The sequence below is a fragment of the Haliotis rufescens genome, unplaced genomic scaffold, assembly GCF_023055435.1.
Source record: "Haliotis rufescens isolate VD_foot unplaced genomic scaffold, xgHalRufe1.0.p SCAF_3, whole genome shotgun sequence".
NCBI classification, from domain to species: domain Eukaryota; kingdom Metazoa; phylum Mollusca; class Gastropoda; order Lepetellida; family Haliotidae; genus Haliotis; species Haliotis rufescens.
In genome coordinates this window covers 23,325,804-23,340,194 of record NW_025964001.1, presented here as the reverse complement: position 1 = coordinate 23,340,194, position 14,391 = coordinate 23,325,804, and the positions used below count along the sequence as shown (strand labels likewise).

Below are 14,391 nucleotides of genomic sequence, written 5' to 3'. Positions count from 1 at the left end.
ATTCACCTATAAGATAACCAATCACATTCACCTGTGGGTGGTACTGCCAGAATATAAGATAACCAATCATATTCACCTGTGAGTGGTACTACCAGAATATAAGATAACCATTGATATTCACCTATAAGATAACCAATCATATTCACCTGTGGGTGGTACTGCCAGAATATAAGATAACCGTTGATATTCACTTATAAGATAACCAATCATATTCACCTGTGAGTGGTACTACCAGAATATAAGATCACCATTGATATTCACCTATAAGATAACCAATCATATTCACCTGTGGGTTGTTCTGCCAGAATGTAAGATAACCATTCATATTCATCTGTGAGTGGTACTGTTTGAATATAAAATAACCATTCATATTCACCTATAAGATAACCATTCATATTCACCTGTGTCTGTGTGTGAAACTGCTGGAATATTAGATAAAAATTCATATTCAACCTCTGTTTCTTTGTTGTTTACCACCCTACTCAGCAATATTTCAGCTATATGATGTCAGTCTGTAAACAATTAAGTCTGGACCAGACAATCCAGTGATTGACATCATGCGCATTTATCTACACAATTGTGATACGATGACATACATCAACCAGGTCAGCGAGCCTGACCACCTGATCCCGTTAGTCGCCTCTTAAGACAAGCATCGTCGCCTTTTTTGGGGTTGCTGAAGACCTATTCTAACCCGGATCTTCTCGGGTCGTGTCACTTAGTATTTACGCTTTGAGCATGCCCCTCAGTGATGTAGATTTTGCGCTATACAAAAAGCCTCTCTATTATTATTATTGTTTATTTTTTGACAACATAGACTGAACAAATAAGTAAAGGATCATAAACCAGGTCAGCGAGCCTGACCATCCAATTCCATGTCGCCTTTTACAAGCATAGGTTGTTGAAGACCAATTCAGGATCTTCATGGGTCTATTCAACCTGTGGTACTGCCAGAATATAAGATAACAATTGATATTCACCTGTATTTATTTGTTTTAGATGAGAGACTTGGAGGAGAAGCTGTCAATGAGTGAAGCTCGGGCCGAGACAGCTGAACAACAGGTCAGTCAGATGTATGTGTGATAGATGATAATAATGTGTATAGTTGACGAGGATAATGTGTATAGTTGACGAGGATAATGTGTATAGTTGACGAGGATAATGTGTATAGTTGACGAGGATTATGTCTATAGTTGACGAGGATAATGTCTATAATTGACGAGGATAATGTCTATAGTTGACGAGGATAATGTCTATAGTGGACAAGGGTAATGTGAATAGTGGATAGGGTAATGTGAACAGTGGAGGAGGATAATGTGTATTGTGAATGAGGATAATGTGAATAGTGGATAGGATAATGTGAATAGTGGATAAGGATAATGTGAATGGTGGATAAGGATAATGTGTATAGTGGACAGGATAATGTGAATAGTGGATAAGGATAATGTGAATAGTGGACAGGATAATGTGAATAGTGGACAGGATAATGTGTATAGTGGACAGGATAATGTGTATAGTGGACAGGATAATGTGAATAGTGGACAGGATAATGTGAATAGTGGACAGGATAATGTGTATAGTGGACAAGATAATGTGAATAGTGGACAGGATAATGTGAATAGTGGACAGGATAATGTGAATAGTGGACAGGATAAGGTGAATAGTGGATAAGGATAATGTGAATAGTGGACAGGATAATGTGAATAGTGGATAAGGAAAGTATCCAGTGGACAGAGTGCTATGTGGACAGAGATAGCGTGCTATGTGGACAGAAATAGTGTGCTATGTGGACGGAGATAGTGCGCTATGTGGACAGAGATAGTGTGCTTAAGGGACAGAGTACATCCACGAGGGACACCGGTGCTCCTACTTGTCAAGGTGAGAGAATGGACATCCAGTCATCAAGGTTCATGCAGGTCTCTACGGCCAACTGTTGGCTATATCTAACCCCAGAACATCAAGATCTGACTGTTGTGGTTAGTTTGGTCCATGCTCCACCATGCATTAGTAAATAAATACCAACAATTACCAACACAATTGTAGCCCTACCCCTACAAGCTAAATCCAGTCTTAGTATATCAAGAGCAAATTTGTACATTATCAAATTGGTCCTTATTCTACAATGGTGTAGTGTGAAGTGAAATGGGCTTTTAGATTATGGCACTTATATGTTGACGTGGCCCCACAATGAGTTTGCATTACTAAACCTATACAACTTTAAACCAACCATTGTAAGCCTATCCTCAGTTTCTTTTGAAGCTGATTGTTAATCCATGGTCATTTACAGTTTAACCTCATGGCCTTTAGAGTCCCATGCCTTAGTGTCTTGGTGTATGGTTCTTGCTTGACAGACCAGGAATTATACTCACATATTGCTGCTTTGGGTAGGACTTGGATTCTTGTATTTCAGGCTTACCCTTTCCCTTTTTAACTGAATGTGATCTGTAAGTAGATAGTTTGGCCATCGTGACATTCTATTATTAGTAGATGCTGCCCTGCGGCATAGTGGCAGCCTGGAAGTCGACTCTTATCCCAGAGTAGATCAGGAGAGTTGTGCTAATGACTACTCTTGAAGTGATTTTTTTTTCCTCGTCTTACAAGTGTTTATTCATAGGGCATAAGAATCCCCTAGCTTCAAAAACTGCTCTGTTTTTTTTTTAAAAGTTAGTTTCAAAATAAGTCATTATTACCAACAACTTACACTTAATCTTTGAAAACATTTCTTTAAAATAATTGTAATTTATTTTTTAAAGATCCTTTCCTTTTCTGCTGTTTTCATTGCAAGGAGGATTGGTTCAGTTTGACCTAGACTTGACCGTGCCTTTAGTATTACAAAATTTTAGAAAAAGAACAATTATTCCACAGTCATGGCTTTGGACTAAACAACTGTATCTAGCCAAGACTGTGTTGTGTAATGCTAAACTTGGATGTTAAAGTAATAGGTTTAAGGTGTCCTTGGACTCTAATACCACAGGAGAAGACCCAAGAACCCTGGAACCCCCTGGTTAAAAGCTGCACCCAAAGCCTTTTATTTTTAATTTCGTCCACAGCAATTGGTTAATGGTTTGTTCATAACACTGCAGACTGCTTGTGCTGTCACCTGGCTTGTGTTTGGTACTGTTATTGGAGTCCCTTGCTGAACACTGCTGATGCCAATTAGGTATTACATCAATATGCTGGTCAGGTAGTTTAAGATAAAAAAGTGACATATATACCCACTGTAGAGTGTAAACACAGTTAAAATATTATGCTTTATAATAATGATAATGAAATGAATTATGACTTTATACGTTAAAAATTTAAGACAAAAATAGTTTACTAAATAATATCATTGTGATCGAATCTACACAGAGAGTGTATAATTTCCCATTTTGAACATGGAGAGAAATAAACCTACGATTATGGTTTGGTAAGGAATTAAAATATATGTGTGGACGGTGGGGTAGCTTAGTTGTTAAAGTGTTTGTTCGTCACGTCAAAGTCCCGGGTTCGATTCCCCACATGGGTAATGTGTGAAGCCAATTTCTGGTGTCCCTCGCCATGTTATTGTTGGAATAAGGCTGAAAGCAGCATAAAATCATTGTCACTCACTCACTCACCCCCACTAAAATATATGTATGTGTTCGGCCCCTTTAGTTCCTAATGAGGCCGTGATTCACTGCAGGCGACATTATTGGCTTCTATTGTTTCATGCACCGCGGTATTTGCATGCACATGCTTCAAACTGAAATTGATCTTTGTTTTTCTGGCCGTGAGGATTCCAAATCTTCGGTGAAATGGCGTCGTTGTGTCATTATCTTGTGTTAAATGTATCTAAAAATTGACTTCAATCTGGTGTGCATGTACATGCTTTGCCTTCCATGTTCAAAGTGAAATTGTTTTATCTTTCTCTTGAATGTTTCAATTCCGCTGTGAAAGCCTAAAACGTCCTATCTTAGGCGTTCAATACGTGGAATGAAAATAAAGCTGTACTATTTTTTTCTTTTGAGGATTCTTAATCTTGGTTTTTAAGACTTGTTGGTTCAAGACCAACACTGTTCCCACACAACCAGCACTAGACTTGAAGCATGGTTCATTTACCTATGAATTACAGATTTTGAATGCTTCAAACAGAATCTTGGACAAATAGTAATTTGTCTTTCCAAATATAATGTGAAACGTTTGCTGTTCCAGAAATTTGTACATTTACTAGAATTACCTAGATAATCTGTGAATGAGACGTGAGTTATCAGTATTGATTGCTGTTGTTGCTATTCTGCTCCTCAACTGACAGGTCTGTTTGTACTAGATAACCAGGAAACTCATTGAGAGCAGCTAGTTCCTGATGCCAGCTAGGCAATGCCACACACAAGTCCAACTGGGAGACTATTGTGGACAGAGGCCTACACTGTAATTACCCCTCTCATATATATGAAGGCTAGAAATATACCACAAAGAAATATTCTCGTGCCAATCAGATATCAGATTTCTAAAATGATTTGGTTTCATTTCGTTTCAGTCTTGATTCAGAAATTCTGATCACCCACACAAAACAAAACATTTTCCTTGAGAGCAACTCTTTATGTGTGTAGATGCCATGGTGCTGTGAAACAAAGGATGTATGAAATATCAACAACATATTTAACACAACCGTAATTATTTTCCATTCAGAACTGCCTGTTTATGTTTGTTTTCAGATCCAAAAATCAGACAAGCTGCTCTAAATGCTTTGGCTCCCAATTGTAATAATGAAGTTGTTTGTCCATATATCTTATCCTTATCTAAATGCTTTGTTTGCTCTTCCTGAGAGTTAAGAAGTCACAGTGCTGATGAGCTGATTGGAAAGTTAACCTGACCCAAACTATGGGAGGTTTGTCAGATCTTAACACAAACAAGTATCTAGAGTAAAAGGTTTCACTTTAATGAGAACATGGCCTTAGAGGTATGACTATCATAAATCTGTGTTTAAGTGAAGAGTGAGGACAATAGTCCTATGCCTTATGGATTTGGAATATGGGGCCCTGTGAACCATAAACATATTAGAATATTTCCTTATGCAATGCTCAAAGTTAGGCATGAAGATATAGGGATCCTTGTCATAACCTTGATGTTAAAAGTTAAAAATCAGGCGTCCCCAGATTCAAATACCTAACAAAAAGACTTTAGGCCCCAAGTACCCCTCTTAATTTTGAACACAGCCTATGTTTTTGTGATATGAAAAAGTTTCAAATGTGGATTTGTTGATGTTCACTTCATTAGCATAATTACAGAAGTGGATCCACCCTCATTGACTGCCGGGGCGGTCAGGTAGCCTAGTGGTTAAAGTGTTCACTTGTCACGCCGAAGACCCTGGTTCGATTCCCAACATGGGTACAGTGTGTGAAGCCCATTTCTGGTGTCCCCCGCCGTGATATTGCTGGAATATTGCTAAAAGCGGCGTAAAACCATACTCACTCACTCACTCACTCATTGACTGCCCTGGGTTGGGCTATTGAATGACTTCCTGGCTTCAGTAATTGCTGATGTCCAGTGTGATGCTGGCTGTAGTGTACCAGCAGGAAGACTGTGTCATTATGGATTTTCACATCAGACATCATACAGACTTTTGTAATAGAATTTGAGGTTCTTGTAGACTATTAAGCATGTGACTTTAAAAGATTGTCTTTTGTCAGTTTTCTTTGAAATGATAGACTGTTCAAGGTGGTCCATGGTGAGTTTTATATCACAAAATAGCCTAGATTTGTGACAGTACAAGATCGTCCTTGGTCAGTTTGGTATCATAAAATAGCCTAGTTTTGTGACAGTACAAGATCGTCCTTGGTCAGTTTTATATCACAAAATAGCCTAGTTTTGTGACTGCAAGATCGTCCTTGGTCAGTTTTATATCACAAAATAGCCTAGTTTTGTGACAGTGCAAGATCGTCCTTGGTCAGTTTTATTTCAGAAAATAGCCTAGTTTTGTGACTGCACAAGATCGTCTAATGTCAGTTTAATATCACAAAAAAGACTAGTTTTGAAACTAGCTGTACAAGATCGTCCTTGGTCAGTTTTCTATTAGGTGACTGCAATGTCATTACTATGTTAACCTTGAGGTCACTTGGTATAGGTTTGGCTAGTGGTACATGATATTCCTATCATACCGAGTTAGAGCGATACAGTTTGATGTGAATCGTTTGTGTTTCTGCATCTATACTGGGCGTTGTTGTATAAAACAGATGAATCATGGCTTTTGTCATGTGTGGTATGTTACAGAATGAAGTGATGTCTGTCTGCAGGAATCCACTGTGAGATCAAGCCAGTATCTGAAATGGGAATTACCTATTATTTTGTGCAGACTTGTAGACCAGAGGATGTATTCATGTGAATGATATGCATATGTAAGAAATTTGTAATGTTGTTTGCAGTTATTTCATTGCAAAGTTGAGGCATCTGGAAAAGATGTGGCTACCCCTGAATTTAGTGACTCCAGTGATAGTGTTCGACACAAGCAGGGATACAAACTTTTGTAAAAGGACTGGTGCATTTTGGGACAGTTTTGTGAGTTACCCTATTTGACGTAATAAGCGCCCAGGGCGCTCTCAAAATAAGAAATAGGGGCTATTATTAGAATATTATTTTGTCGAGAAAAAAACAGAGTTGAAGGATAAATTTTGTGGTTTATACTGACAGCCTGAAATGTTTATATACGAGAGATATATTTTTCCAGAATTCAATTGCCCATAATTAAGGGTGCATATTATACGCGAATAAATAAGTATTGTGTACATTGATCAATCAGAAAGGGTGCTAATTGGGATTGTTCACGAGCCAATATATGAGCAAATATCGCCATGGGCGCTTATTAGAGCGGGGCGCTTATTACGTCGAATACGGTAAGTACTTTTATGTCAGCCTTGAAATCCATGGAGATACTGGGTTAGAATCAGTCCCTTGTTGGTCACCTAATGGATCAGGTGGTCAGACTCAGTGACCTCGTTGTTGTCATGGATTGTTCCTCACAATATTAATCACTGGATTGTCTGGTCCTGCCTCAATATTTACAGGCCGCTGCCATATAGCTGGAATATTGCTGAGTGTGGTGTTAAATAACACACACAAACACACACACACATGTTGAAAACATGTCACCAAATGAGTCCGTTTATCTTTTGTATCACCTAAAAAACCTCCCAATGTAAAGATGGTAAAGGGCTTGTAAAGCGGAAAGTCAACATGCGATTTTTTTTTACAATTATCAATCTTCCTAGATACATTTAGTCATTTTCAGAGAGGAAAATTTAAATACTTTCTACGAATATTACGTATTTTTCTAAGGGCAAGTGATGAAATCACACGTTCCGTAATGGTCTAAAGAAAACAAACCTTTTTGGGGGTGGGATCTAAAGCTACCGGGGCAGCGGTGACAACTGTTCTGTTTTTCTGTTCATTGGCTGTTAAGTTTGCCATGTTTATATATCCATCTCAGGATTCTCAGCCGTTATACATATACTGTATCTGCTATTTCTGTTAATCCTACAAAAGTATCAACATTGCATACGTTGTTGAACGTGTGAAACAACCTTTGATTTTGATATTGTGAACAATTACCGTATTCGACGTAATAAGTGGCCTGCTCTAATAAGCGCCCACGGCGATATTTTCCAATATATTGGCTAGTGAACAATCTCAATTAGCACCCCTTCCAATTGGTTTACGTACACAAGACTTATTTATTTGTGTATAATACTCACTCGTATGTTATATGCACCTTAATTATGGGCAATTAAATCCTGGAAAAATATATCTGTCGTATATAAACATTTCAGGCTGTCAGCATAAACCACGAAATTTACGATCTTTCAACTCAAAATAATATTTTAATAAGAGCCCCCTATTTCTAATTTTGAGAGCGCCCTGGGCGCTTATTACGTCGATTACGGTAAGCGTTTTATTACTAACATCCTGTTACGATATTAAGACACGAGCTGCCCTGGGCTCTATTCCGCACAATTAATGCCTTTCAAGGATTAGTCCCCTGATTAACAACTGAAGGAATCTTCAGTGTTGTGGACATGGTAATCAAATGGATGAGCAGGCAGACAAAAATATTTTGTCTTACAAAATTCAAGACAGAAGCAGGCAGACAGGGCGTTATGATAGTTAAAATTACATCATGATAGTTAAAATTGTGCAGTGTGTCAAACACAAGGAACCCATTTTAACTCAAGCAAGAGGATTCCCCACAGTGGATGAATTTTTTGTTTGGGGGATGATTTTTTCATTTCTAAAATTTAATTTATGATTAGGTATGTCCTAAAGTATTAAAATCTGCAAAACTGCTGTGTTGACTTTATTTGCCCTTTAAGTACGCTGCAGAAAGGAGGGGGGTCCCCACCACAACCCTCCACCCCAACCCTCCACCCCAACCCTCCACCACAACCCTCCACCCCAACCCTCCACCACAACCCTCCACCCAAACCCTCCACCACAACCCTCCACCACAACCCTCCACCCCAACCCTCCACCACAACCCTCCACCCCAACCCTCCACCCCAACCCTCCACCACAACCCTCCACCCCAACCCTCCACCCCAACCCTCCACCCCAACCCTCCACCACAACCCTCCACCCCAACCCTCCACCCCAACCCTCCACCCCCAACCCTCCACCCCAACCCTCCACCCCAACCCTCCACCCCAACCCTCCACCCCAACCCTCCACCACAACCCTCCACCCCAACCCTCCACCCCAACCCTCCACCACAACCCTCCACCACAACCCTCCACCCCAACCCTCCACCACAACCCTCCACCCCAACCCTCCACCACAACCCTCCACCCCAACCCTCCACCCCAACCCTCCACCACAACCCTCCACCCCAACCCTCCACCCCAACCCTCCACCACAACCCTCCACCACAACCCTCCACCCCAACCCTCCACCACAACCCTCCACCACAACCCTCCACCCCAACCCTCCACCACAACCCTCCACCACAACCCTCCACCCCAACCCTCCACCCAAACCCTCCACCACAACCCTCCACCCCAACCCTCCACCCCAACCCTCCACCACTGGACCCACAAATGCTGCATGTAGGATTGTGCAAAAAAGGATGCAATGAGATGAAGTTTCAGACTCTAGGAACTTCAGTACTTGGATAAAGTAGAACCAAGTAGATGTATGTTGAATATGTTTATTGAAGAATGAGTGAGGTAACAATTGTTATCGGCTGAGGACTGCTGTTATTCACCTGAATGTGGAATTCCGAGGCAAAGAATTTCCGCAGTACAACTTTCACCGTTGAAAATAAAGAATGTATTGATGCAATACCTTGTTATGTTTGCAAGGTATAGATTTTAGGGTCCGTTCGATAAAAGTACAATGTTCATATGCATTTGAGAATCTGTTCATTTCTAACACTGTTCTTCTTATTGAAAGAGACAGCATGAGATGGGAGCAGATATAGTTGCAGTAACCAATAGCATAGATCATTATGCACTTTATGGACCATTAATTTGTCTTTTTAACAGTGAATGGGTCAGTGAACTGCCTAGTCTGCAAATGTTTTGTTCTATTTATTAACAGTTTCAATTTTATACAATTTTGATAATATTGCTAAGATATATTCTTTATGATAATCAGATTATATGGAAGACTAAAATCCTTTCTTACTGTTCCAGTAGACAATCCTGTTTTAAAGAAGGCACTTTTCTGAGAGAAGATCCTGGCAATATTAAGGGATGTAACTCTTAACAAAGAAACAAAATACAGTGTTGTACAAATTATTAAGAAGCAAATATTTCAAACTTGTATTCTCCAATGCTCCAACCCCAAATTCTGGAGCTTCCAACATGAAGCCCTCCAGGCATCAACCTGGTAATGAAGACATTCTGCAATCTGAACTACTCATTATAGATAATCTTTGGTTATAACTAGGGCTGTGTATTGGCCAAAACTTTGTATTGCTGTATAGTGTGATAAAGTTATCTTTTTTGCGATACTTATTACAATATATTGGGAGCTAACGTGTCTGACAATGATTGATACTGATTGATACTGATTGTACATGCAGATCCTATTTTCCTAAAGGAAAATATTACTCATGATCAGTCGCAGCCATTTTGTAGTCATGGATACAGGGGAGATAACAACATTAAAGAAAAATCACCTGCTCATTTCCGCCATTTTGTCAATCAATTTTGAAGGGAAACATAACTTGCAAATGAGTTTCTGTGTAGATTACAATACAAATAATATTAAAACTTCTTTTTTAGCCAATATGCCGAGACATACACAACAATATTGCAATACATTTCGTTTGAAAAGCGTATCGCAGTATATCGGTATACCAGTAACACAATGCAGTGGGATTATGACTCATAATATTCTGATATTGGTATTTGTATTTTTATCTTGACCTACCGTATTCAACGTAATAAGCGCCCAGGGCACTCTCTAAATTAGAAATAGGGGTCTCTTATTAGAATATTATTTTAGTGAAAAAAACAGATTTGAAAGATAAATTTCATGGTTTATGCTGACAGCCTTAAATGTTTACATACGACCGATGTGTGTTTCCAGAATTTAATTGCCCATAATTAAGGGTGCATAAATAAGTCTTGTGTACATTGATCAATCGGAAGGGGTGCTAATTGGGATTGTTCACTAGCCAATATATTAGCAAATATCGCCGTGGGCGCTTATTAGAGCGGGGAGCTTATTACGTCGAATACGGTATTATGTATATGCGTTTATAGTTTAAAGAATATTGTCACCGTTTCTCCATGGAACCTTTGCACAATAAATATCTTGTATCTTGTACTGCAGCCGAACTGATACCCAGGCTGAAACGGCCACTTGAGCACCTCTAGACTAACATATTTGAAATCTTTTATAACATAATTAATTTCTCTCCTCTGAAAAAAAAAGTCCCTGATGCTGGAATAGAGCTGGCTATGACTGGTTTTGTGTTCCTGGTGCAGGACTGGAGCCCATCCTGTTTCATGTTTGTCCAGAAGCCTGACTTCCATCTCAACTATTTGTGCCAGATAGCAAGGAAGCTGTTTGAGTAGAGGAGATATTAGTGTTATCAAAATCTGCTATCAAAGCGGCCTACAAGTGCTGGTAACCACTCGTGGATGTTCCCTGCTTATCTGAAATCATTACTTGGCACTGTTCCCCATCTGTTGGCACTGTTCCCCATCTGTCAGCACTGTCCTCACAGGCTTGCTTGTGACAGTTAATGGACAATTGACACCCGACCAATATTCAAATTGGCAAAGGTGCCATCAGCATTGTGCAGATTCCACATTAAACAGACCAACACCTACAGGTGTTCTTTCCACTGACTGAGTTGGGTTCAACACCGCTTTGGCAGTATTCCAGTTACCGTATTCGACGTAATAAGCGGTACGCTCTTATAAGCGCCCACGGCGATATTTGCTAATATATTGGCTAGTGAACAATCCCAGTTAGCACCCCTTCCGATTGATCAATGTACACAAGACTTATTTATTCGTGTATAATACACACTCGTATCTTATATGCACCCTTAATTATTGGCAATTAGATTCTGTCGTATATAAACATTTCAGGCTGTCAGCATAATCCACGAAATTTATGATCTTTCAACTTTCTAATTTTGATAATTATTACGTCAAATACGGTATATCATGGCATGTCAGTTTAATGTGGAAGGAAATCCTGAAATGATGGAGGTCTCAGTCCTTTACCACTTCAGTGAAACCCACAAACACAGGTGTGACCCTGAAAAACCTAGGAACATAGTCAGGACGAACCGGTTGAACCCATAATCATAGTTTTCTGGCGTGCCCAAGGGACACAACTCTTAGTGAACTGGGCCACTGGGGATGTCTGTCATATTCATCACAGGACATTCCCTGGAATAAAACTAATACAGATAATCCAGTATTGTGGACATTTATCTTGATAGGAATGGCTAGCACACTAACTCATGCAGGTGTTCTCTGTGTTGTGGGGGCATGCGTGGCCCAGTTGTTACAAGTCTTTGATGTCATGATCACCAATGCAGATGTCCTATCTGTGTTTTGAGGGAGATAGTGGCCCAGTTGAATAAGGTGCTAAAACTCCTAGCTACATCCCTCAATCATGCTAGGGTCTTCATGAGGTCATAAGTTCAAATCCAAAATTCACCCTGACTTGGTCTGTCATCACTAGGTCCATACTCAAGGGTTCCATCCAAACAGTAAACATAACAGTAAATATGATGGGCCTTCTCCCACATTGTTATGGTATGTTGTGATGTAACTGAAATTCTGTCAATGGTAGCATCACTCACTCACACCCCAAACCCACACACTCACCCAAACACCCACCCACCCACCCACTCACTCACTCACTCACCCAAACATCCCACCCACCCACCCACCCACCAACTCACTCACTCACTCACTCACTCACTCACTCACTCACTCACCCATACCCCCCCACCCACCCGCTCGCTCGCTCGCTCATGTTGTCTGGTACAAGTATAATGTACCAACAGTTAATATGCACAGTTCTACAATCTCTTCGCTACATTGAGTTTACAGCATAGACTTTGAACCATCTAGGACATGTTAATCCATCAAACTTGCTTTCAAAGCTATGGAATATATGTAGACCACAAACAGCATTAACTGTGTCAAACTATAAAAAAACTTCTTTTTTAATCAGTGCAATGTAGCCAAACTGTTGTCTATTACTTAAAGTTGTCGTCTGCTTTTCTCATTGCAGCCGTCTTGAATGTGTAGGCTAGACATCAAGTAATGACGGGAGTGTTTTGTCTTTCCTGCACGAGCTTCTTATTCTCATCCACTCACTAACTCTGTAGGGGGCCAGTGGTGATGAGGTCATTGGTATTCCAGGCCTGGTCTGACATGAAAACAAGAAATTGGGTTCATTCATGATTTGGGCTGAATGTGTCTTTGAATAGTTGACCACATCATTAGACTTTCATTTGTATTCTGGCTATAATAGGCCGCTTTTGACTTCACCGGTACATATCTTAACAATCAGATTATAACTTTGTAAGGGGAAATAAACAAAATAATAAATTTTGTGTTCCTGAATATATGATTTATTGTTTTTAATGATTTCTTTGTTTTGGTCAGCTACTTCAAAAGGAAAAGTTGAATGCTCTTATTTAACTAATAATGATTTTTTAAGATTTTAGATCGTTAATTTCTCTGCATTAACATGTATTTTTTTTATGAAAAATAAGTTTATTTGCTTTACTATGTATTTACATTGGGGAGAAATCTCTGCTAAAAGCTGAGTCCAATGTACAGTTCTGACTTTATTAAAGGCTGTGATGGCTAATTGTATTGTATAATTTTCCAATCCATTTTGTGTAGAGTGCCTTGGCATTATCAGCTTTAGACTTTCACAATTTCTTTCGGCGGAGGTAAATATATCAATAAACTGAAAAATAAGACAAAAAGATTCATTTGCTTTTATGTGACATCATATCAAGGTGGTGAGAAGTGATTATTACACTGGTACTTGCTATTCTGATCCTGACCAATGTCTAATTACATCACGGTTACACTGAAAGGTCCTGTGAGTAAAACCCAACACCCTCACTCACTCACCCACCTGCCTACCCACTCTCTCACTCCATAGATATTCGGCTGTCATTTTCTTGGCTCTGATTTAATTATATGGAGATGCAGCTTGCTTACTAGTTTGGTGCCAAACTGGCCGAGAATCTTGCCTTTAACAATTGTTAAAACCAAAAAGGGAATTCGCTTTGATGGGTGTTGAAGTTTTTTGTGGCCAAAAACAGCCCGGGGAGCTTTTACACATGTAAAGTGGCATGTTTGATTAAAGCCTAAAACAGGAGATCTCTCTGAATCTTTTCGGATTTTTAATGCTCCGAGTTGAAAATTTGAAGAAATAACGTGAAATATGTTTGATGTTTAGCATGAAAGACTAATAAACTCCCCAGAGTTTCAAAGAAAGTTGAAAGCAGTGTGTCACTGAAATAGTTCCATTGGTAACAACTAGATCAAAATAAAACCTGTCTGCTGTGGGTTTTAGATGTTGGATTCTTCTCCCCACGTCTTCTGTCATGTCCCGTTATGTATAAGTGTAGCTGACTGTTCCAGGCTCTATCTGGGGAAGGTCCCTCTAAGATGACATGTTCCACCAGAGATACATACAAAGGGAAGAGTATCTGTGTGGAAGAATGCTTCAATTGTGATTTCTGGGTCAGAATAGGTCCCCACCAACCTACGTTTGTTGTGAGAGGTGGCCACATGGATTGACTGGTGAGGCCCACTGACTTGGTTGATAGCGTGTCAGCATGCTGATGTTGATGTTGCTCATAATGTCAATCACTGGCTGTCTAGTCCAGATTATTTACATTAGCCATGATATGGCTTACATGGTGCTAACTCTGGCGTTAAA

The 14,391-nt window shown here is 39.7% G+C and overlaps 1 protein-coding gene across 2 annotated transcripts in view; it reads left to right on the top strand.

Annotated features, from left to right (window-relative positions):
* Positions 1-14,391, top strand: part of LOC124146494 (pleckstrin homology domain-containing family H member 1-like) — a 193,448-nt gene that overhangs the window by 93,997 nt on the left and 85,060 nt on the right. For both annotated transcript variants that reach the window (XM_048403928.1, XM_048403929.1), the window contains exon 3: positions 1,000-1,062. In XM_048403928.1, coding sequence (XP_048259885.1) covers positions 1,000-1,062 — 63 coding nt within the window. The remainder of the gene's footprint in view (positions 1-999; positions 1,063-14,391) is intronic.